Source organism: Lethenteron reissneri, chromosome 18 (assembly GCF_015708825.2).
Source record: "Lethenteron reissneri isolate LAM-NWPU_2019-01 chromosome 18, ASM1570882v1, whole genome shotgun sequence".
NCBI classification, from domain to species: domain Eukaryota; kingdom Metazoa; phylum Chordata; class Hyperoartia; order Petromyzontiformes; family Petromyzontidae; genus Lethenteron; species Lethenteron reissneri.
Genome location: NC_083796.1, coordinates 15,364,598 through 15,385,098, shown reverse-complemented (window position 1 = coordinate 15,385,098; position 20,501 = coordinate 15,364,598). Strand labels below are relative to the sequence as shown.

At 56.4% G+C, this 20,501-nt stretch overlaps 2 protein-coding genes across 6 annotated transcripts; one reads left to right on the top strand and one right to left on the bottom strand.

The window, feature by feature from the left end:
* Nucleotides 1-388: 388 nt before the first annotated feature.
* LOC133343924 (uncharacterized) lies at nucleotides 389-11,777 on the top strand. 2 transcript variants are annotated; one of them, XM_061553943.1, is made up of 14 exons: nucleotides 389-834; nucleotides 2,327-2,415; nucleotides 3,587-3,699; nucleotides 4,170-4,295; nucleotides 4,918-5,003; nucleotides 5,241-5,451; nucleotides 6,239-6,366; nucleotides 6,589-6,721; nucleotides 7,925-8,065; nucleotides 8,678-8,757; nucleotides 9,289-9,430; nucleotides 9,846-10,052; nucleotides 10,286-10,485; nucleotides 10,874-11,777. In XM_061553943.1, exons 2-14 carry the CDS (start codon nucleotides 2,357-2,359, stop codon nucleotides 10,973-10,975), a joined length of 1,728 nt encoding a protein of 575 aa, XP_061409927.1. In that variant the 5' UTR covers nucleotides 389-834; nucleotides 2,327-2,356; the 3' UTR covers nucleotides 10,976-11,777. The 2 variants fall into 2 exon arrangements, with proteins under 2 accessions (XP_061409927.1, XP_061409928.1); XM_061553944.1 differs by lacking the exon at nucleotides 389-834 and having other exon boundaries at nucleotides 892-2,415.
* A 174-nt stretch (nucleotides 11,778-11,951) lies between these two features.
* On the bottom strand, nucleotides 11,952-20,155 carry TSTD2 (thiosulfate sulfurtransferase like domain containing 2). Of its 4 annotated transcripts, none has more exons than XM_061553946.1 (9): nucleotides 19,100-20,152; nucleotides 16,892-17,235; nucleotides 16,431-16,539; nucleotides 15,865-16,062; nucleotides 15,250-15,355; nucleotides 14,637-14,761; nucleotides 14,217-14,375; nucleotides 13,799-13,937; nucleotides 11,952-12,863 (listed from the first exon to the last, which is right to left on the bottom strand). In XM_061553946.1, exons 1-9 carry the CDS (start codon nucleotides 19,154-19,156, stop codon nucleotides 12,610-12,612), a joined length of 1,491 nt encoding a protein of 496 aa, XP_061409930.1. In that variant the 5' UTR covers nucleotides 19,157-20,152; the 3' UTR covers nucleotides 11,952-12,609. The 4 variants fall into 4 exon arrangements, with proteins under 4 accessions (XP_061409930.1, XP_061409932.1, XP_061409929.1 ...); XM_061553948.1 differs by having other exon boundaries at nucleotides 15,865-15,987; nucleotides 19,100-20,150; XM_061553945.1 differs by lacking the exon at nucleotides 15,250-15,355 and having other exon boundaries at nucleotides 19,100-20,155.
* Nucleotides 20,156-20,501: the final 346 nt, after the last annotated feature.

The following is a 20,501-nucleotide window of genomic DNA, read 5'->3' as shown; positions in this document are numbered from 1 at the left end:
CGGTGTTGCTCAATACTACTCAAATCCTGTTTATAGCTTAATCCAGTGGTGGACATTCCTCATTACTATGATGGGGGGCGCATATCTTCTGAATTTGGCTCCAAATACCATCACTGAATTCAGCTCGTAAAATAACTCCTAGAATTTGGCATTACACGAAAATAATTAAACTACGGTTTTTACGAAATGCAACTGATGAAAAACGCATGACTAAACATACATGGAAACACTGATTCAACTTCTTAAAAGAGAATGCACATTCTTGCTTGTACAGGGTTCTAGTTACCTGCAAGTCCCAACAAGCATGGGTCTGCAAGTGAAGACAATGCTCCTTCCTGGGTGTTCTATTGTGCTCGTGGTACTGAAAGGGCCCGGTGTTTGTCCTGGACGCATGGCACACACGCATGGCACACACACACACGCGCATGGCGTGGCACACACACGCGCATGGCGTGGCACGCACACACGACGTGGTGCCATCGGGGCCGCCTTCACAACCCAGCAGAGGACTCGCGTCCACAGCGACACACAGCATCACAGCACCAACAGCATCACAGCACCACCACAGCACCACCATCACCACCACCAACAGCATCACAGCACCACCATCACCACCATCACCACCACCACCATCATCACAGCGACACAGCATCACAGCTCCAGCATCATCATCACCACCATCATCACCACCACCACCAGCATCACAGCACCACCATCATCACAGCTCCAGCATCATCACCACCATCATCACAGCGACACAGCATCACAGCACCAGCATCATCACCACCATCATCACAGCACCACCACCACCGGGTACTGGGAGCGCCCTACCAGGTTTGATTGTTCGCACCCTAACCACGACTTGATAATAATATCAATGTTTTATTACTGTATATATGTATTTGCTGTATATAGGTATACGCTATGTATTATTTGTATGCTGTATATAAATATGGCCGTGTTAACTCGCCTGTAAAATAATATTGTGAGTTCAAATCAAAGCCAAGTTTGGATTTCACTCAGCCCATCATCCTTCCGGGGTAGATAAAACGAGTGCCACTTGATGGGGAAGTCAAGAGTGGTTGTCTGATGGAGACACTGGCCCCTGCCATAGGAACGCGGAATATTCGACCACTGGCATTGCCATTCGACGCGGAGATGAAAATCTTAGCAGCGTGAGCCCGTGCAGAGCTGAAACGTCACCCCGTGTTCCAGAAAACAGACTTCGTTCGATAAAGCCGTGCAGAGCCTCAACACGAACTCGGTAATTACGTCTCTCCCGTTTACGTTGATTCACAAAGACGTCGTCACTTCATGAATGCCGCTACCTAATTTGCGTCGCTTCCACCCACACCTATCAGCTCCGACCGTTACGTCTGGAAGGCGAACACGAAATGCGGCTGTGTAGTCAGGTTACAGAGAAGTGGTCAACACAAGGGGTATATCGGATCAATTGCTTATGCGGTAAATGCTATATTGGTCAGACGGGATGTAACATCAGCGTAAGACTAAAAGAACACCAAAGGAACATTACATTCTCACAAACACAGCTGTCAGCAGTGGCAGAGCATGCTTGCCAACAAGGACATTCAATTGCTTTTGATAACGTTGAAGTGTTATGCAAAACTAATTATTACTGGCCAAGACTAATTAGAGAATCAATAGAAATTGAGAAGAATACAAATAATTTCAGCCGCTGTGATAGCGACAGACTCCGCGCAGCCTGGAAGCGTATTCTGAAGTGTTACACAACACATATTGCAATTGCTTAGAGGAGTCACGTGCTAAGTGACAGATTACTGATCTATTACACAATTGCAATAACCCGCCCACCTCTGCGTCTGATCTTGCACCTTGGTGGGGTTCAACAACGACGATGATGTCACCCTGCTGCTCTATGTAAGACCGGGAGCAGGTGGGTGGCTTCGCTATGCTGGCAGATCGTCCGAAGACGCTGGTTGATGTAATTACCAGCGAAACGTCACAGTACTCAAATTCTAATTGTCGTGGATTCACTCCTCAACACACCGGCGGGCTGAAGAAGTATCTAATTGGCGTTTTGTCAACGTGACACATTGTTTACTGATTGCCCGTGTCGGGTGGTGGAGGGTTGCAACACATTATAATAACGCGATCTCACCCAAAAATCTTTATTATGAATAGTAGTGGTCGCGAAAGCCGCTTACGTGTTAAACAGGCCACAGAGATGATGCGTTTCGCAGTGTGTAGCCCTCACTCTGTGCTGAGTCGATCCCTCGCGTGCACAGGGTTCCCCTCGTTGCTACGGAACGTTCTGTATTATGAAAGGAAATCGCGTGTCTCAAAGTGTTGCAGAATTTCCTGTCCCGCTTGAACGATGGGTGATATCCACGAGGAAATCAGGGAAATCCTCAACAACCTCAAGGGCCTGGAGAGGTAGCACGCACACCTACACATCTCCTTCACCGCACTACCGAGCCGAGCCAGTGCCGAGCCGAGCCAGTGCCGAGCCGCGCCAGTGCCGAGCCGAGCCAGTGCCGAGCCAGTGCCGAGCCGAGCCAGTGCCGAGCCAGTGCCGAGTCGCGCCAGTGCCGAGCCGAGCCGAGCCACGCCAGTGCCGAGCCAGTGCCGAGCCGAGCCAGTGCCGAGCCGCGCCAGTGCCGAGCCGAGCCAGTGCCGAGCCGAGCCAGTGCCGAGCCGAGCCAGTGCCGAGCCAGTGCCGAGCCGAGCCAGTGCCGAGCCGAGCCAGTGCCGAGCCGCGCCAGTGCCGAGCCGCGCCAGTGCCGAGCCGAGCCAGTGCCGAGCCAGTGCCGAGCCGAGCCAGTGCCGAGCCGAGCCAGTGCCGAGCCGAGCCAGTGCCGAGCCAGTGCCGAGCCGAGCCAGTGCCGAGCCGAGCCAGTGCCGAGCCGCGCCAGTGCCGAGCCGCGCCAGTGCCGAGCCGAGCCAGTGCCGAGCCAGTGCCGAGCCGAGCCAGTGCCGAGCCGAGCCAGTGCCGAGCCGCGCCAGTGCCGAGCCGAGCCAGTGCCGAGCCGAGCCAGTGCCGAGACAGTGCCGAGCCAGTGCCGAGCCGAGCCAGTGCCGAGCCGCGCCAGCCCGGCGCGCCTCGGGACGCGTCGGGGTGTGTTTCCACAGCACAAGCCGAGCCGTGCAGCAGTATGCAGGAGGTCGTGGGTTTGACCCCGAGCTTGGCGCCTGTATATTTGGAGTTTGCGTGTCTCTTTCTCCCCTTGGTCGCGTGGATTTTTCTCCGGATCCTTCGGTCTGCCCTCCACATTTAGAATCCACACGCGGTTTGGAGTATTTGGCTACTTTACCATTTCCGCACGAGACGCCACTCGTTGAGCTACCGTTTGTAGCCAGGTCGCTTCTGTAAGAGAGCGATATCGCTCGGTGGGCCTTACCTGCTAAAATGAATTTTCAAAAATAAAAATGACTTGCCCTTTTCATCCGCGTGAAACGGCTCTACAGACGCAATCGCTGATGACTACGCCACAAGTGCGGTAATCATTTTACACACCCCAGAGGGATGATAGGCCGAGCCAAACTCCCGGCTGGGATTTGTTGTTGAGTGCTCCCCGGGCGCTGCCCGGCGCCGTGCGCGTGGCAGCTTCGCGTGCGACGACTGCATGGAGCTGATGAAGAAGCTCTGCAGCGTCTACTGGGAGCACGAGGAGTCGCGGGGGGTCATCTGCGAGGTGTTGACCGATGAGAACTCTGAAGGTGCGAGCTCACCCTGCACCACGCGTGTGACGCCGCACCACGTGTCAGTCACGGAAACAACGCTCGACACATTCGCCGATAACGCTGCGGTGACAGGGCGATAGATACACGCCGTCGACCCCATTCATATTCCGCCCGTACCCAAGCCTCGCCCGAGGCACTGCTGAGGGTATCAGGGGCACATTCAGTCCACCACCATCACGTCCCGCTCGTCTTGGGTGAAGGTCACCACTGGGACAACATTTTCACGTCAGCACCGATTAATTTATTGCCTCGCTCGTTTGCCCAGGAGAGCCTCGCCATGTCTCAAGACTCGTGTTCAGGAGGGTCCTGCCAGGTCTGCGCAATCGTGGCGCGATGTCGCTGCTGTGCGTGATCCCGAGTGAGCGATTTGCAGGGACACTGCCAGCGGCGTTGCTGCTCACAGTCTCGTGTGACCACTGACAGCGTCCTCTTGTGTGTGGCGACAGAGATCTTCATGAAGGCCCTGACGGAGCTGTCGGGCAAGGGCCTCATGAAGGACAACTCCGTGTGGTTCCCTGCCTACTACGTCCTCAACGCCGTCTGGAACTTCAGCGACGCCAGCCTGCAGCTCGGTGAGACATCGGCGCGGGATTTGGAGAATCGAGTTGGTGGATCGTGGAGAGGAGCAGTGAAACTACCAACCCACTGCTGGCTTTGCGAGGTGGCCACTTGGCAGTACAGCAAGCAGGTCCCTCAGTAGATCTGCGCGGTCCATTCAGTGTCGTGGCCCTTGGGTGCGCGAGTTTTGTTTGTTCCGATGGAGACTGCTCTGGTGGCCTCCTCCCGTGTGCCGCGCTCACAAGGCGCGCTGCTCCTCGAATCGAGTCTTGAGACTCAGTGAGGCTCTCCTGGATTAATAGATGCATTGTTATTATTGATGAATCCGTTGCCAACAGTACAGACTGGCCTTGCCTGAACTCTATCCACGTTCCTTCCTCTCGTGGACTGGTCCACGCATGGCCCCCTACTGACGGGCTCGTGCCCAATTGGGGGCCAGGTGCTGAGTCACCTCGTGGCGGCACAGGGACAGCTACCACTGGGGGTGCCCTTTCAAACATCAGCCGCTTCCCGGCAAACATGGAACGTGGAGCGCGCGACGCGGCTCGGAGACGCCGCGGGGTGAGGGAAGGGGCTCTGGCGAGCACAACTCGAGAGGTCGTCCTCGTCACGAGGGTGCCCCGCGTGTGTCCACAGCAAAGGCCCTGGGCAAGGTCGGCCTCATCAAGTACCTGCTCACCATCCTGAAACACGAGCCCTACCGCGAGCGCTTCAAACAACAGGTGGGTCAGGCACTGGTGAGGCACTGGTGAGGTACTGGTGAGGTACTGGTGAGGCACTGGTGAGGTATTGGTGAGGTACTGGTGAGGCACTGGTGAGGTATAATACTCCGGGTTCTGCACCCGAGTGGCCGTGCAGGCGCAGTTTGTGTCCTGCACGTGGGGGGGGGGGGGGGGGCAACCGACGCGTGGGGACAGCGCTCACGAGTCCCCCCCTGAGCGCGTGCCGTGCCCCCCCAGAACGTGCACTACCTGCTCAAGGCGTCGCTCAGCATCCTGCACAACGTGGCCAAGGCGCCGGCCAACCGGCAGCTGTTCCGCAGCGAGAACGCCATGGAGACCGTCATCCCCTATATGAGCATCAAGGACAACTTCCTCAAGGTGGTGGCCATCATGCTGCTGGGCTACATCATCGACGAGAGCGAGGCCGAGCTCATCATGGACAAGTCGAGTACGGGCAGCACCACGCGGCTCGCTGGCAACCCCCCCATCACGCTCACCCAGCCACCCACTCACTCATGCAGTCACTCTCACCCAACCACTCTCACCCACTCACTGACTCTCACCCACCCACTCACCCACCCACTCACTCTAACCCATTCACTCTCACCCACTCACTCACTCTCACCCACTCACTCACCCACTCACTCACTCTCACCCAACCCACTCACTCTCACCCACTCACTCACTCACCCACTCACTCTAACCCATTCACTCTCACCCACTCACTCTAACCCATTCACTCTCACCCACTCACCCACCCACTCACCCACTCACTCTCACACTCTCACCCACTCACTCTCACCCACTCACTCTCACCCACTCACCCACCCACTCTCACACTCTCACCCACTCACTCTCACCCACTCACTCGCCTCGCTTGCTCCAGCACCAGCTGGACGGCAGCACACCTGACAATGCCGCCCGCGGCACCCACGATGGAGATTATGTAAAATCGCAGCCAAAATAAATCCAGCAAATGGATTAAGGAGTGCAGTCAAACCTGTCCAAGCCAGATACGGTAAGCCAACATTTGGGGATATGCCAGCAAGGCCCTCTAAACCGTGTTGACACTGACTTAGCTCGGAATACTGTATATATGTATAGGCAGGAATATATATAGGCAGTGCTAGCAAAATAAAACATGGTTCATTGTTTAGAGTAAGAGAGAGCACGGGTGAGCATTGCGCGTGGTGCAAAATGAGCAGGCTGGGTGTGCGTTGTTGCCGTGGGCGCAGATGCCATCAGCATCATGGTTGGGATGCTGAACAAGGCGATCGAAAACGGCCGCTACAAGGGCTTCACGGCGGAGGAGCTCACGGAGGCCCTGTCTCTCATCGCCACCTCTGAGAAGAACAAGCAAAAGGTACTTGGTGGTGGAGTTGTACATTAGCAGCCAGGGTAATTGATGATACGGCACTTGCTCATGCACTCCGGCGGTCAGTCGCCTCCCCCCCCCCCCGCGTGAACCCCCCCCCCCCCCGCGTGACCCCCCCCCCCCCCCCGCGTGAACCCCCCGCGTGAACCCCCGGACGCGAGGCGTGTGAGTGGTGATGGAGCTGTCGAGGCCCTGACTCGGCGCGCGCAGATCCACGACGAGGGCGCCGTGCCCATCATGGTGCAGCTCATGAGGTCGGGCAAGAGCAAGGAGCAGCGCTTCGCCGCAAAGGTGGTCTGGCAGATTTCCTTCGACGAGGAGATCCGCACCGTCCTGCAGAAGGGTGCGTCCACGCCTTGATTTTGCCACTCAATATTTTCCGGGATGCTCGTAGACTACGATGGGCAGTCTACGAGCAACACCCGACCTAAAATCCGCAGCTGTAGCCGGAGGTATCCCGGACGTCAAGTTCCGGGTGCGGAAATATTTTCGAGGTCGCTGACCCCGGAGAGAACGGCTTGAAGCGAGGTCCCGTGTCCACGCCACTGTGGGGGGGCACGGGAGGGGGGGGGGACGGCGTTCATTCTCAGGCTGTAGGAGGAGCAGGAGGAGCAGAGTCCTCACTGGGCCCAGAGGTGCTACGACTCCCAACCCCCCAAACCCGCACGACATGCACTCTGAAACGCGTGTTGTATGTTGAACGTCTTTCACACCGTACGTAGACAACCGTGCTAATCGGAGGTGTGTGCATTTAGCAATGCCATGTTTTGATTCATATTTCGAAGGATGGAGGAATATCTGTCATATTAGACGTCCAGATTGACCTTAAGGAGCGTATACCTATTCACAGCTCTCACAGCTCAAGGGAGTCAGTTTCTAAAATCGCCCTCTTCAGAGCAACATGGAAGATAATACGCATTTTCACATGAGACTATTTCCATTCAAATATTCTGCACACCAGAATGAAAACCAGCTCGCCCATTTGTTTCCATCTCCCATGACATCGCATGCCGGCGGTGCCGCTGCTTACAACAACAACAATAAAAAAGATTTTACTACACATATTTGTACCATCTTATTTGACAGGTACTTTTCTACTTTACCGAGTATTGACATCCCCAGCGTTCAAACAGTACTGCCTTTTTGTATTTGGATTCTCAACCAACACCGGTTTAGGTCGAGGGACACCGATTGTTTCTTGTGCAGGACGACGTTCGCCAATTTCTCTTGTAGCCCCGCCCACCACCCCCACGTTCCATTCCCTGGCTACCACATTCAGATAAGCCCCTCCCCCCTTAACTTGTATTTAAGGGCTGGTCTCTTGGAATTTTTCCTCACTTGATGCAGTAATTTTAGCTGTGATGGTCCCACCTGATGACGGAGACTTGTGTTGCCTCCGAAACGTCGTGATTTATTATTTTATTTCTATTATTACTTCTATTAATTTTATTTTTATTTTTTACCTACGTGACTTTACCGAAAAAGCCTAAGAGTAACACCTCAGCTCACACTCACCGCCATCTCCTCGTCCTTGTCCTTGCCAAAGACGAGGAGCTCCTGCAGCAGCTGGAGGAGCTGTCGAGCTCCCAAGACAAGGACGTCGCCACCGTGGCTGAGGGCGCGCTGTGGGTCATCAACAACAAGGGCAGCGAGAAGTCCCGGCAAAACCAGGCCGTCAAGGACGGGGGTGGGTCCCGGCACGCTCTGGTCCTGCCGCCGGCCTCTCACCAATGCCCCCAGATGTCGTGTTCCCGTTTATTCATAGATTCGTGGATGAAGGTTAAAAGTGATCGGCCTGTCAGCATCACGCCGTGACGTGGACACATTCTCATTGCACACTCTTGGGGAAAGGGCACAATACCTCGTGACGTCACAGGGAGAGCTGTGTGACGTCACTCCACTCGCCGCCTGTCCAGACCGGGTGGCTTCCCGCACGCCCTGCTACAGACGCGTTTGCTGTACAGCGATCGCACCATTTTGTATTTCTAGGTAATAAGTGTGTGCCAGATTTAAATTAATCAAATTTGATCTCACCAGGGGGTCGTTTGTGCAGTCAGTAATGACCAAGCTGAGACCATATCCACACGACCCCGGAGAGCCCGCTCTGATGGCAGGCAACTCCAGGGCTCTTCTTAACCATTGATAAACATGGTAGCCGCCTATGAGGATAATCATCTTCAAGCCACCGGTCGACTCATCAGTGGCATCGGCTTCAGACGACATCCACATCACCCCTCGTGCATGGCAGCGCAAGGGCCTTCGCGACCAACTGCTTGTGTCTGTGATCAACCGTTCACAGGCGTCTGCACGAACCACATCATGATCAGCTATCAGTGGGACTACCAGGACGTGCTCATCCAAGTGAAAGATAGACTCAAGGTGAGCCCAGGGGCCAGGGCCTCTGATGTTGACTGCTATCTGAGTCCTGCACCATCACACATTGCCCAGGGGCTGTGCGACATACATACCCTCCAATCCCTATGGGGCTTTGTACGATGTCTTGATGACCCTAAACCCGGGCGATTTGTGATGTGCTTATTATCCAGTGTCTCGGGTACGTTGCTCATCCGTCACTTTATACATGGACCGTGTGATCACTATCAGCCACCATTAATTCACTGCTGAATGAAGGCCTCCGCCAAACCAATGCCGTGTTACCTAGTCCCGTGACGTCATAACGATTCATCTTGCACGTGGGACGGTGTCGCCGCTCCGCCTCCTCGCTGGACGTCCTCTCCAGGTGGGTCTCTTCCTCTTCCTGCCGCTCCAAACGACGATTAGCCTCGAGCACGCGGCGTCGTCCCTTCTAGCCGCCGCGACGCGCCCTGCCCTCGCCCAGCGAACCTCCGGGCGGCACGCCGTGCCCTCGACTCGCTCGCGCTCCCTGACGCCGCTGCCCGTGCCCGACAGAGCCAGGGCTTCCGCGTGTGGATGGACGTGGAGCAAATGGAGGGCTCCACACTGCAGGCCATGGCGGAGGCCGTGGAGAACGCCGCCGTGGTGCTCGTCTGCTGCTCCCAGAAGTACAAGGAGAGCCCCAGCTGCCGCACCGGTACGTACGGAGCGCCCTCCCCTTCCCCGTCGTTGACAGCTGTGAGATCCGTGGCTGGGTTTGTCGCTGCTCCCTCCGACTAAATTTGCTACTTGGTAAACGCGGAAAGTTAAAGGCGGTTAGAATATACGAGGAAACATAGTACCGTATTGCAATAGAATTATGGGTTTGTCTGCAATGCCCTCTGCTGTCCACTACTTGGCCCGGCAAACTCCTATGACAACCTGTGCTGGGCATGCACAGTGGTCACCTATTGACGCGCTATCCAGGCTCAATCTGCTCGGCTTCCGATTTCTGACGAGAGCGTGCGCATTTTCGGTTTATTTGGCCGTGCATAATAAGCACATCACACACGAGTTATGTCGAGCGGCCGAGCCGAGCTGGGCAGCGAGCTGGCGTGCGTGTGGCGGCACAGAGGCAGAGTACACGTTCCAGCTGCACAAGCCGGTCATTCCTCTCATGATGGAGCGCAAATACCGGCCCGACGGCTGGCTGGGCATCATCGTCGGTGCCAAGCTGTGGATGGACTTTGGCACCAAGACCAACTTTGAGCAGAACTTCAACAAACTCGTCAAGGAGCTACACGGGCGCGGGCGTGACAGCGAAGGCGACACCATGGACGGTGACGGACGCTCACAGCGCACGCACAGGGCTCACAGGGCATCGTGGGATTCCAAAGCCAATCACACATGACATCATCAATTGGCATTGCGGGCCCAAATGTAAGTCGTGATTCAGCAGCCGGGTAACATGATGATGAGGTTGCGGCTGGGAGTCAGACCAGGCCTGCGTCTCTCTCGAATCGGCCGTCGCTCTCTCACCACTCTCTGCCCGCGTGCGCGTGGCCGCTGCCAGGCCCTGTGAAGTCCACGGCCTCCTCCTCGCTCTCGGCCACGCTCGGCCAGCCCAGGGGCGCTTCCGCCGAAAAGCTGCAGGCGTGGGGGCCCAGCGACGTGGCGCGCTGGCTCACAGAGAGCGGCCTGGAGAGCTGCCTGGCTCTCTTCAGCAGCTACGACGGCCGCCTGCTGCTCCGGCTGCTGGAAATCCGCAAAGAGGTGGCGACACCTCCTCCTCCACCTCCTCCACCTCCTCCACCTCCTCCACCTCCTCCACCTCCTCCACCTCCTCCACCTCCTCCCTGTTCTCATACGCGGCGCCGGCCTCTTGCCAAAATCAGTTGGAAGGAGCCGTGCCAGTGGTCTAGCTTACTTCAGATCGAGTGTTTCACTCAAGTTTCACACTCGCCTGTCTTCCTTAACCGGGTCAATAAAACAAACCCCACATTGAGAATCAGCATTGGTCAGAGAGCAGCTGGTCCCTACCACATACTCGGGGCCCCCCGCAGAGAGGAATGCCGCCCCATCGCCCGTTTGAGCAGGGAGGTTCTTCGACTCGAAGCTCACCTCCAACCTCTCATCTTTCTTGTGCGTGTTCTAATTTCAGTCTCCTGAATTCTTCTTCCGGAGCCTCAAGAGGGACATGGGTTTCAGCTCGATGCGCGAGATTCTGATCTTTGTGGATGCCGTGGAGAAACTGGAGCTCTGAAGAGCGCAGGAGAGAGAGAGACGCGTTGGGGACGAGGGCTCAGAATCCCGCCGGAGAGGATGTCGGGCTGGCGGCACGTTCACGTAGCTCTCGTCACTTTACCGCACGTGCACAATCCAATCATTGTTGTCCACACAGGAACAAATCTGAACCGATTACGTTCACTCTGAAGAGAATGATTTAGAGGCGCGCACATGGGCGGAGTTTGTGGGGGGGGGGGGGGCACGGTTGGGCAACGCCCCGTATAAATTGGGCACCTTTATTGATTTATTTTTAGTAGTTTACAATTAAGATTACAAATAAAAAAATTAATTATATGCACCCGCGCTTTCTAATGTGAGGGACAAAGCAAACCCCTGTCCGGTCCAAATATAGAAGTCAAACTCCGCCTATGGACTTGAGAAAACACACAAGTGCTTGGGAAGGCAGCCAAAACTGGTGCCAACACACCTTGCCCACGGGCTGTGGCCCTATATTGGGACGTGTGGCCATCTCCATTCGGAAGTTTTTCTGTATTTTAGTGTCAAAAATTACAACCGTGTCATCACTTTAACCGAGGAGTCTTCGCTATATTGATTGGTACGCAAGATGGAACGCCTCTTCCGTGGTGATAAACACCACAAGGTTTAGGTCCACTCCACCTTTTCAGCAGAAACAATGGGCGTCCTCTTAACTGCGATTACTAAATCGCCGCATCGCCATCATCGAGACTCCGATCATAGGGGTGTGATGATGATGATGACGACAAATTCCGGGCCGACGGTGGTGCTGGAGAGGGTTGCATCCCACCGATGTACCCAGGCTTGCATCGTGACCGAGGTGTTAGGGAACATGTTGCTAGCATTTCAACCGTGGAGTTGCAAAGGCTGTTTAATTATAAATGACTATAAATCGGCGATACCCTCGTGTTCTATTTGTATTTGTGATGTTTAATCATCACGTCTGCGCAGAAAACGTCACACCAAGAACTCAAAAACAGATTCGGGTTCAACATTTAATTTTTCCCCAAATGTTTTTCAACACCACGATTAATAAAATTCAGCTACATATGCGCTTCGGTTAAAGTAAAATGTTTATTAATATGCTCACTTCGTTTATTTCATTTTATACCAGGAAATCAATGACCTGTCTGACAGATTACTTGCCCATACCACAGGTAGTACAGCAAGTGGGTTCCCAACCACTCCCTGTTGATTTTTAGTGTTACATCCTCGTTATTCCTGAGTTTCCCAGGGTATTCTGATTTTGCCAATCACTCAAGGAATTCAGCAAACGTCCCAACACAAGATCCCACTACAACAAAATACTGAGACATAGCGAGGCTTTTCTGTGTATAAAAAAGCAGGCAGATGGTGGTTAGCGGGCAGATGAGTGATCATCAGGCAGGTGAGTGGTCAGTGGGCGTGTGGGTGGGTGAGCGGGTGGGTGAGAGGTCAGCTGGCATGTGGGTGGGTGAGCGGGCGGGCGAGCGTCAGTGGGTAGGTGAACGGGCGTGTGGGTGGGTGAGCGGGCGGGTGAGTGGTCAGCTGCCGTGTGGCTGAGTAAGCGGGCGGGCGAGCGTCAGTGGGTGGGTAAACGGGCGTGTGGGTGGGTGAGTGGGTGGGTGAGAGGTCAGCTGGCATGTGGGTGGACGGTCAGTGGGTGGGCGAGTGGTCACCCTCCGGCTGGGCGTGGAGTGGAGCGCGCTCCCTGCGTGCGGTACACGCGCACTCCTCCGGGGCCCCTCCCGCAGTCCGTGCCGGGGCAGCGCCAGCCTTGTCCTGGCACGGCCGGCAGCAGGCGGTGAGGCCGGTCGACCGGCACGGCTCGCACGACAGCACCAGCTGGCGGCAGGCACGCGTGCTGCACAGGCGGAATTCATCCCACGGCCGCCCGCAGTACACGCACGCTGCACGCGCAACACCACACACGTTCAAGTCACGGACACGCTCGCTACTGTCATCAGCAGTACCCCACCGAAGACAAATATCCCGCGTAGAGCCTTCAACAGACTCTTGGGGCAAGTGTTGTTAGCGAGCAGCACCTTTGAAGGCCGGCACAGCACTTGAGGGGGTGGGTGGCCAGCACCACGGGAACCTTTGTCTCCTGAGTGGCGGCGATGTTGACATATTGCACCAGGTACTCATGTAAGGCTGAGGCGACGTAGGGGAGGCCCAGGACCAGTTTAGATATTCATCCCCACTACCATCGTCATTATTGTCATGATTTCATTACACATCACAGGATCATGATGGCAACACCTTGTGACGGCCATCCAGCAGTGGATTTGCCATTACTGATGATGATTGTATGTTCACAAATAACCACCACCATCACTAATAAAACATTATTATCAGCTGTACTGCCACCACCACCCTTCACGACAATAACCATCACCACCACCTCTGCTACCACTAACACCTTCATATTCACTCCCATCACAAGCACCATCATGGCTTTTATTACCATCATCATCGTTAGAATCACCACCTTCACCGTTCACACCCGTATCACCAGCATCCCCAATGTCAGCAGCATTGCTACCAGCACCACCACTTTCATGACGATCACCGCTACCATCAACTTCACTATCACCACCATCATCATCACAACTAGCATTATCAACAGCTGCATCACCACCTTCACTGTTATTACCAGTATCGCCAACATCATCAATACCACCAACACTACCAGACAATGTGTATTTTCTATAATAACCATGTTGGTCAAGTTGAATATATTGATCTGGTTCTAGCCTTGTCATTAGTAGTAAACATGTCAGAGGTTCACTGAGATGAGCAGAAGGAGCGGGGGAGTGCGATGGAGAGAAGCCGGGCTACTCACAGGCAATGACGTCGTCGTTAGAGCTGATGGCGTATCGCTCGTCGAAAACAAACAGCTTCCCCCGGAAGAATCCCTGCGGGAAGCGCTCCAGGTAGCGGTGGACGCCACCCTGCAGCTGGCACACGTCCTGGCACACGCCCTGGCACCACAAGGACACAGACAGATCCCCCGTGGAGCCTTCAACAGACTGTAGAGGCGAGTGCTGTTAGCGAGTAGCACCGTTGAAAGTCCGCACGGCACGCGACCTGACCGTGTGCAAACTCGCCGTCGTGATAATATTCACGATCCCCATCGCACGCACACGCTCTCCCTCGGCACCATCTTCCTCACGCCGTGCGCTCTCACCGCTGTGCTCTCTGCTCCACATGCGCCGCGGCCGTGCCGCGCGGTGCCGCGGTGTTCAACGCGCCGCCCTTACCTTGGAGCGCAGGTACGCCGATCCGCGCTCGCAGCGCACGCCGCCCGTGCAGTACATGAGCACGCGCTTGCCACGGAACAGCTCCACGTTGCGGTCCACGTACTCGGGGAAGTAGCTGAACTTGCGGATGTCAGGCGCCACGCTCCCGCGGAAGCGGCCCTGCCACAGCGTCACCACCGCCACAGCAGCATTTAGATAAACAATGGGAAGCATTTATTTATCGGTGAAAGTTTCACATTTAACTGCTCAATTCCCATTTAGTGGTAATCATTCGATTAACCCCAGAGATGATAGGCCGAGGCAACCCCTCACCGGGATTTGAACTCGCAACATTCCATGTCGGGCCACCAACGGCCGTCTGACCGATGAGCAAAGTGAGAAGCGTGGCGGCGGCACCACGAGGTGCGCCGTCTCACTTACGATCTTGCTCTCGTAGAAGTTGCGGCAGTCGAGCAGCAGCGTGCCGCCGCCGCTGCTCCCCGCCGCGTTCCGTCCCAGCAGCGCCTGCACCTCCTCGTGGAACTCTTCCGGTGAGAGACGACGCCCTGCTCGACCGCACGCACGTCACGGGGGTCACGGGGGTCACCATCCAAACGACTCTCGGACGAGTCGTACGACACGCTACAGCTCGAGACTCGCGGGGTCTGCCTCAATAGTGACCCGGTAATGAGCAAACAACCTCAAGGCTGGCTGATATCCAGCCCTAATGATCGTTTTATATTCCTACACTAATTAAACCAAAGTCTAACGCAGGCTATCTTAACACAACGTACTATGAAAAAGGGCCATCGCCCAAAACGTTACCTATTATGTTTCCTTTTAAGCAGTGTTACGGAGGAATGTGTCGAGTTCCCTGCGTGAAGGGATCAGTGGACATTAAGGAGGTGGTTCTACAGACGGTCCACTTTCGTGCATCCCCCGCACCACGACAACGTAGGGGGAGGTGTGGGGGACGGCTCCACGTCAGCGGCCCACGCCCCACGCCGAAGACGCACACCGGCTGGGGGGGGGGGGGAGCCGCGTGACCTCTGACCTGCATCACGGTGGGACACGGCCTGGGGGCTGAGTCCCAGTGGCACGATCTCCTGGTGCACGGCCACGCGGAGATCCGCGAAGCAGTGAGCGCCGCCCGGGCTGCTCTGTGGCGCCAGGAAAGACCACGATCCGTTCTCACTTCGCAGGGGGCAACTTTATCTCGTTTAACTGTGCGGCTGAGGCACACGCAACGGATATTTTCAAATATCGGCATGGAAAACAGACCGCGTGGTATTCATGATTTGCAATCAGATGCGTCCGAGTTGAAATCCTGGTTGGGGGATGACTCGACCCATCATGCCTCCAGGGTCAGTACGAGGAGGAGTGCTGCTTTGTGGGAAGGCAACAGCGGTTCTCTGATATAACAAATGCCCCCTGCCATACGAATCCAGAATTTTAAGTCACTGGCTCAGCTGAGCACCACCCCATGCTTGTTTGAGCAGAGAGACGCTTTGGAATGTTTGATGCATGTCCCGAGTGGTCGAGACCTCCCCCAGGGTTGTGCTCCAGTTCACCGATGGAACAACAAAGCCTGCCCAGCTAATGTGGAGTGACGCGGTGTTGGTGTGAAGTGAGTTGTGCTGCCTCGACGTCACGAAGCGAGAGGCCGTGCCTTGAAGTCGTCCAGGGTCATGCCCCTGAGGGCCGGGTGAGCCAGCACGGCCTGCACGTAGGCCCGTGTGGCTGCGCGCACGCCGCCCACCGTCCCGTTGAGGCCCTCCGCGGCCAAGCGCACCTGCAGACAGAGCCAGCCGCTCCACTCACGCACAGCCACTCGCACGGCGGGCAGGGCACAGCCTCCCTCGACACTCTGGTTTGAGAAAGATATAAACGAGTCCTCTTTAAATTGTCATCACACTGAATGGCTTAGGACTCACAGCTGATAGAAGCTGAATTTAGTGACAAATCATAAATCATTTATTTGTTATAGGGTTGTTAGAAACGAGGCTTGGACCATCAAGTCTTTACACTTGATCATGGGTGGATGAAACCAGGACACAGGTCCAGGACCTCACTGGTGCCGGCTCAGGGCCGAGTCGGGGCCATTCGGCCACCTCCACATCGTAGCACCTTCTCTATCACACTCCACTGACCACCCAAGACGAGACAAGACGGAGCGAGGCAGGGCACGAGCTCCACGCGACAGGGGCCCGGCGGTGACAGCGGTCGAGCGGTTACCTTCCCCGTGAGCTGCAGGCGCTCGCACAGCGTCCTCTGCCAGCGGCAGAGCGCGCGGGGGGCGGCCACGTCGCAGTAGCAGTAGAAAAGGAGCACCTCGCCCTCCTCTCTGCTCGCGACACCCGGCCCACAGGTGGACAGCATCAATCACGGCGGCGGTGGCGCAGCGGTACGGAGGGCAGCGGCACTCCGCTGTGAACCCGGCGATGCGAGTTCCAATACCGCCCACGGCTAACGTTGGTGGCAAGGAGTGTCAGGACCGGTCCTACCTTGAACCACCACAATAAAGTGTGCACTTGTAGTTTATTATAACTCTGGTCTATTTGGTGCAGTGGCAGAGTGGTTAGGCGAGTATGAACCCACTGACCAGAGTACGATTCGTGGTCACGGCTAATGCTGCGAGTGAAACCTGAACCGGTCCTGTCGTGCGATATTCCCAAACAACCCTCCAACTCACTCACCCAGGGCGTGAATCCAGATTCAGGGCGGTGGTGTCTGGCAGCCACGGCACGTCCATCGTTGCATCTTCACCCCTGGCATCCTCCTCGTCTTCATCTCCCGCTCGCCTGCCGCCCTCTCCTGGTGCCCGAGCGCTCGCACTGTCGTGGGGAGCTCCCGGGCTGAGCCGCCACTCCAGCTGGAGGGCATCGCCCCGGGCAGCAGCAGCGGCGGCGTCGTCGGCGTGGTGCGTCCCCACGTGGCGATGGACCTCCCCGCGCTGCACGAACGTCTGTCCGCAGCAGCGCCACCCTGCTCCAGCCGGGGGCCCGGGCACGCGCAGCGTCTCCACGTAGAGGCCGAACGCCTGCGCAGACACGGGCAGCGCCATCAACACTCACTCACACAAAGAGCCCCCCGTGTAGCCTTAGCAGACTCTAGGGGCAAGTGCTGTTAGTGAGCACCTATAAAGGCCGGCATGGCACACGAGGGGGTGGGCGGACAGCACCACGCCCGGCCGCCTTTGTCTCCCTAAGTGGAGATGTTTACACGCGTGTCTCCGCGTGGTTAAGGAATTCACGTATTGCGAGGATGGTTTTATCGGGTTGGTCCGCGTGTTGAGACATTTCTTCTCGCAAGAGACAACACCGAGATACGCAGACACCGAGACATTCAGCCACAGAAACACACAGAAACACACACGCAGACACAAGACGCACCCCGACACGAGAACACACGCACACCGACACACTCAGCAGAGACATACACACACAGAGACACTCAGCACAGACACACACAGAGACACACTCAGCACAGACACACACAGAGAGACACTGACACACTCAGCACAGACACGTACACAGAGAGACACTGAGACACTCAGTACAGACACAGACAAGCACACAAAGACACTCAGCACAGAGACACACACAGAGACACACTCAGTACAGACACAGATACACACAGAGACACACTGACACACTCAGCAGAGAGACATACACACACAGAGACACACTGACCCACTCAGCAGACAGACACACACAGAGACACACTCAGCAGACACAGACACACACACAGAGACACACACAGAGACACACTCAGCACAGACACAGACACACACAGAGACACACTGACCCACTCAGCAGACACAGACACACAGAGACACACTGACCCACTCAGCAGACACAGACACAGATACACACTGACACACTCAGCAGACACAGACACACACAGAGACACACTCAGCAGACACAGACACACACAGAGACACACTCAGCAGACACAGACACACACAGAGACACACTCAGCAGACACAGACACACACACAGACACACACTCAGCACAGACACACACAGAGACACACACCGATACACTCAGCAGAGACACAGACACACACAGAGACACTCTGACACACTCAGCACAGAGACAGACACGCACAGACACACTGACCCACTCAGCAGGCACAGACACACACAGAGACACACTCAGCACAGACACAGACACACACAGAGACACACTGACACACACCAGCAGACACACTCACAGAGACACACTCAGCACAGACACAGACACACACAGAGACACTCAGCACAGAGACAGACACGCACAGACACATACAGACACACACACACACAGACACACACAGAGACACAGCACACACACAGACACACTGACACAGAGACACACACAGACACACACACCAGTAGACACAGAGACACATTGACACACACAGACACAGAGAAACACACTCAGCAGACACACTGACACATAGACACACACTCACAGACACACACACACAGAGACACAGACAGACACACCAGTAGACACACACACAGAGACAGACTCACAGAGACACACACACAGAGACACAGACAGACACACCAGTAGACACACACAGAGACAGACTCACAGAGACGCACACACAGAGACACAGACACACCAGTAGACACACACAGAGACAGACTCACAGAGACGCACACACAGAGACACAGACACACCAGTAGACACACACACAGAGACAGACTCACAGAGACACACACACAGAGACACAGACAGACACACCAGTAGACACACACAGAGACAGACTCACAGAGACGCACACACAGAGACACAGACACACCAGTAGACACACACACAGAGACAGACTCACAGAGACACACACACAGAGACACAGACAGACACACCAGTAGACACACACAGAGACAGACTCACAGAGACGCGGCGTCTCTCACCGTCCGCCGCGCGCGTCTCCGATCGCTCCTCAGCTCCGCGGCGGCGCCCGGGTCCATGGCGAGCGGGGACCGGCTCCAGTCGAGGTGATCACGACTCACTCACAGGGTTCCAGTGAAGGCCGCAGGGCCCTGGGAAGGCCGCAGGGCCCTGGGAAGGCCGCAGGGCCCTGGGAAGGCCGCAGGGCCCTGGGAAGGCCGCAGGGCCCTGGGAAGGCCGCAGGGCCCTGGGAAGGCCGCAGGGCCCTGGGAAGGCCGCAGGGCCCTGGGAAGGCCGCAGGGCCCTGGGAAGGCCGCAGGGCCCTGGGAAGGCCGCAGGGCCCTGGGAAGGCCGCAGGGCCCTGGGAAGGCCGCAGGGCCCTGGTCGCGAGTGAAGTTGACCCCTGGGGGCCGCGTGCGTCGCGCCTCGTCGATGCCGCCCCGCGCCACGGCAGCAGCTTCGTCTCTGTGGAAGCCCCGGGTCGTTGTTGCTGCTGCTGTAGTTGCTGTTGTTGTTGCTGCTGCTGTAGTTGTTGTTGTTGCTGCTCTAGTCTATGTTGTTGTTGTTCAAGGAGTCGATGTTCGTGTCGTGGACTTCTCAGCGGCGGTGCCCCACTGCGGGTTACAGTGTGTGGTGGGGGGGGCCCCGGCATCTGAATCGACCCGCACACAGACAAAGCTCCCCGTGTAGCCTCTACACACTGCAGGGGCAAGTGCCGCGTTAGCGAGCTGCACCGATGAAGGCCGGCACTGTGGCACACGAGGGGGCTGGGTTGCCAGCCCCACGCACGGCCGCCTTTGTCTCCCTAGCGGCTATTTAAAATGCACACCGCACCAGGTACTCGTTTGAGGCGGAGCCGACTTAGGGGTGGCCCAGGACCGGTTCAGACAATCGTCACCGCTGGTGGTGGTGGCCGTGAGCGGGATTCGAGCTCGGGTCACCGGGTTCGCATTGCGGTGCGCTAATCGCTGCGCCACCGCTCCCCGCACGAAGTCCCGCAGCAGCAGCACACACAGAGAGAGAGAGCTCCATCGGGGAGAGGCGTGCACGAGGAGGAGGCTGATGAGAGGCGTGCACGAGGAGGAGGAGGAGGCTGATGAGAGGCGTGCACGAGGAGGAGGAGGAGGCTGATGAGAGGCGTGCACGAGGAGGAGGAGGCTGATGAGAGGCGTGGAGGAGGAGGTTGATGAGAGGCGTGCACGAGGAGGAGGCTGATGAGAGGCGTGCACGAGGAGGAGGTTGATGAGAGGCGTGCACGAGGAGGAGGTTGGTGAGAGTCGTGCACGAGGAGGAGGAGGCTGATGAGAGGCGTGCACGAGGAGGAGGAGGCTGATGAGAGGCGTGGAGGAGGAGGTTGATGAGAGGCGTGCACGAGGAGGAGGCTGATGAGAGGCGTGGAGGAGGAGGTTGATGAGAGGCGTGCAC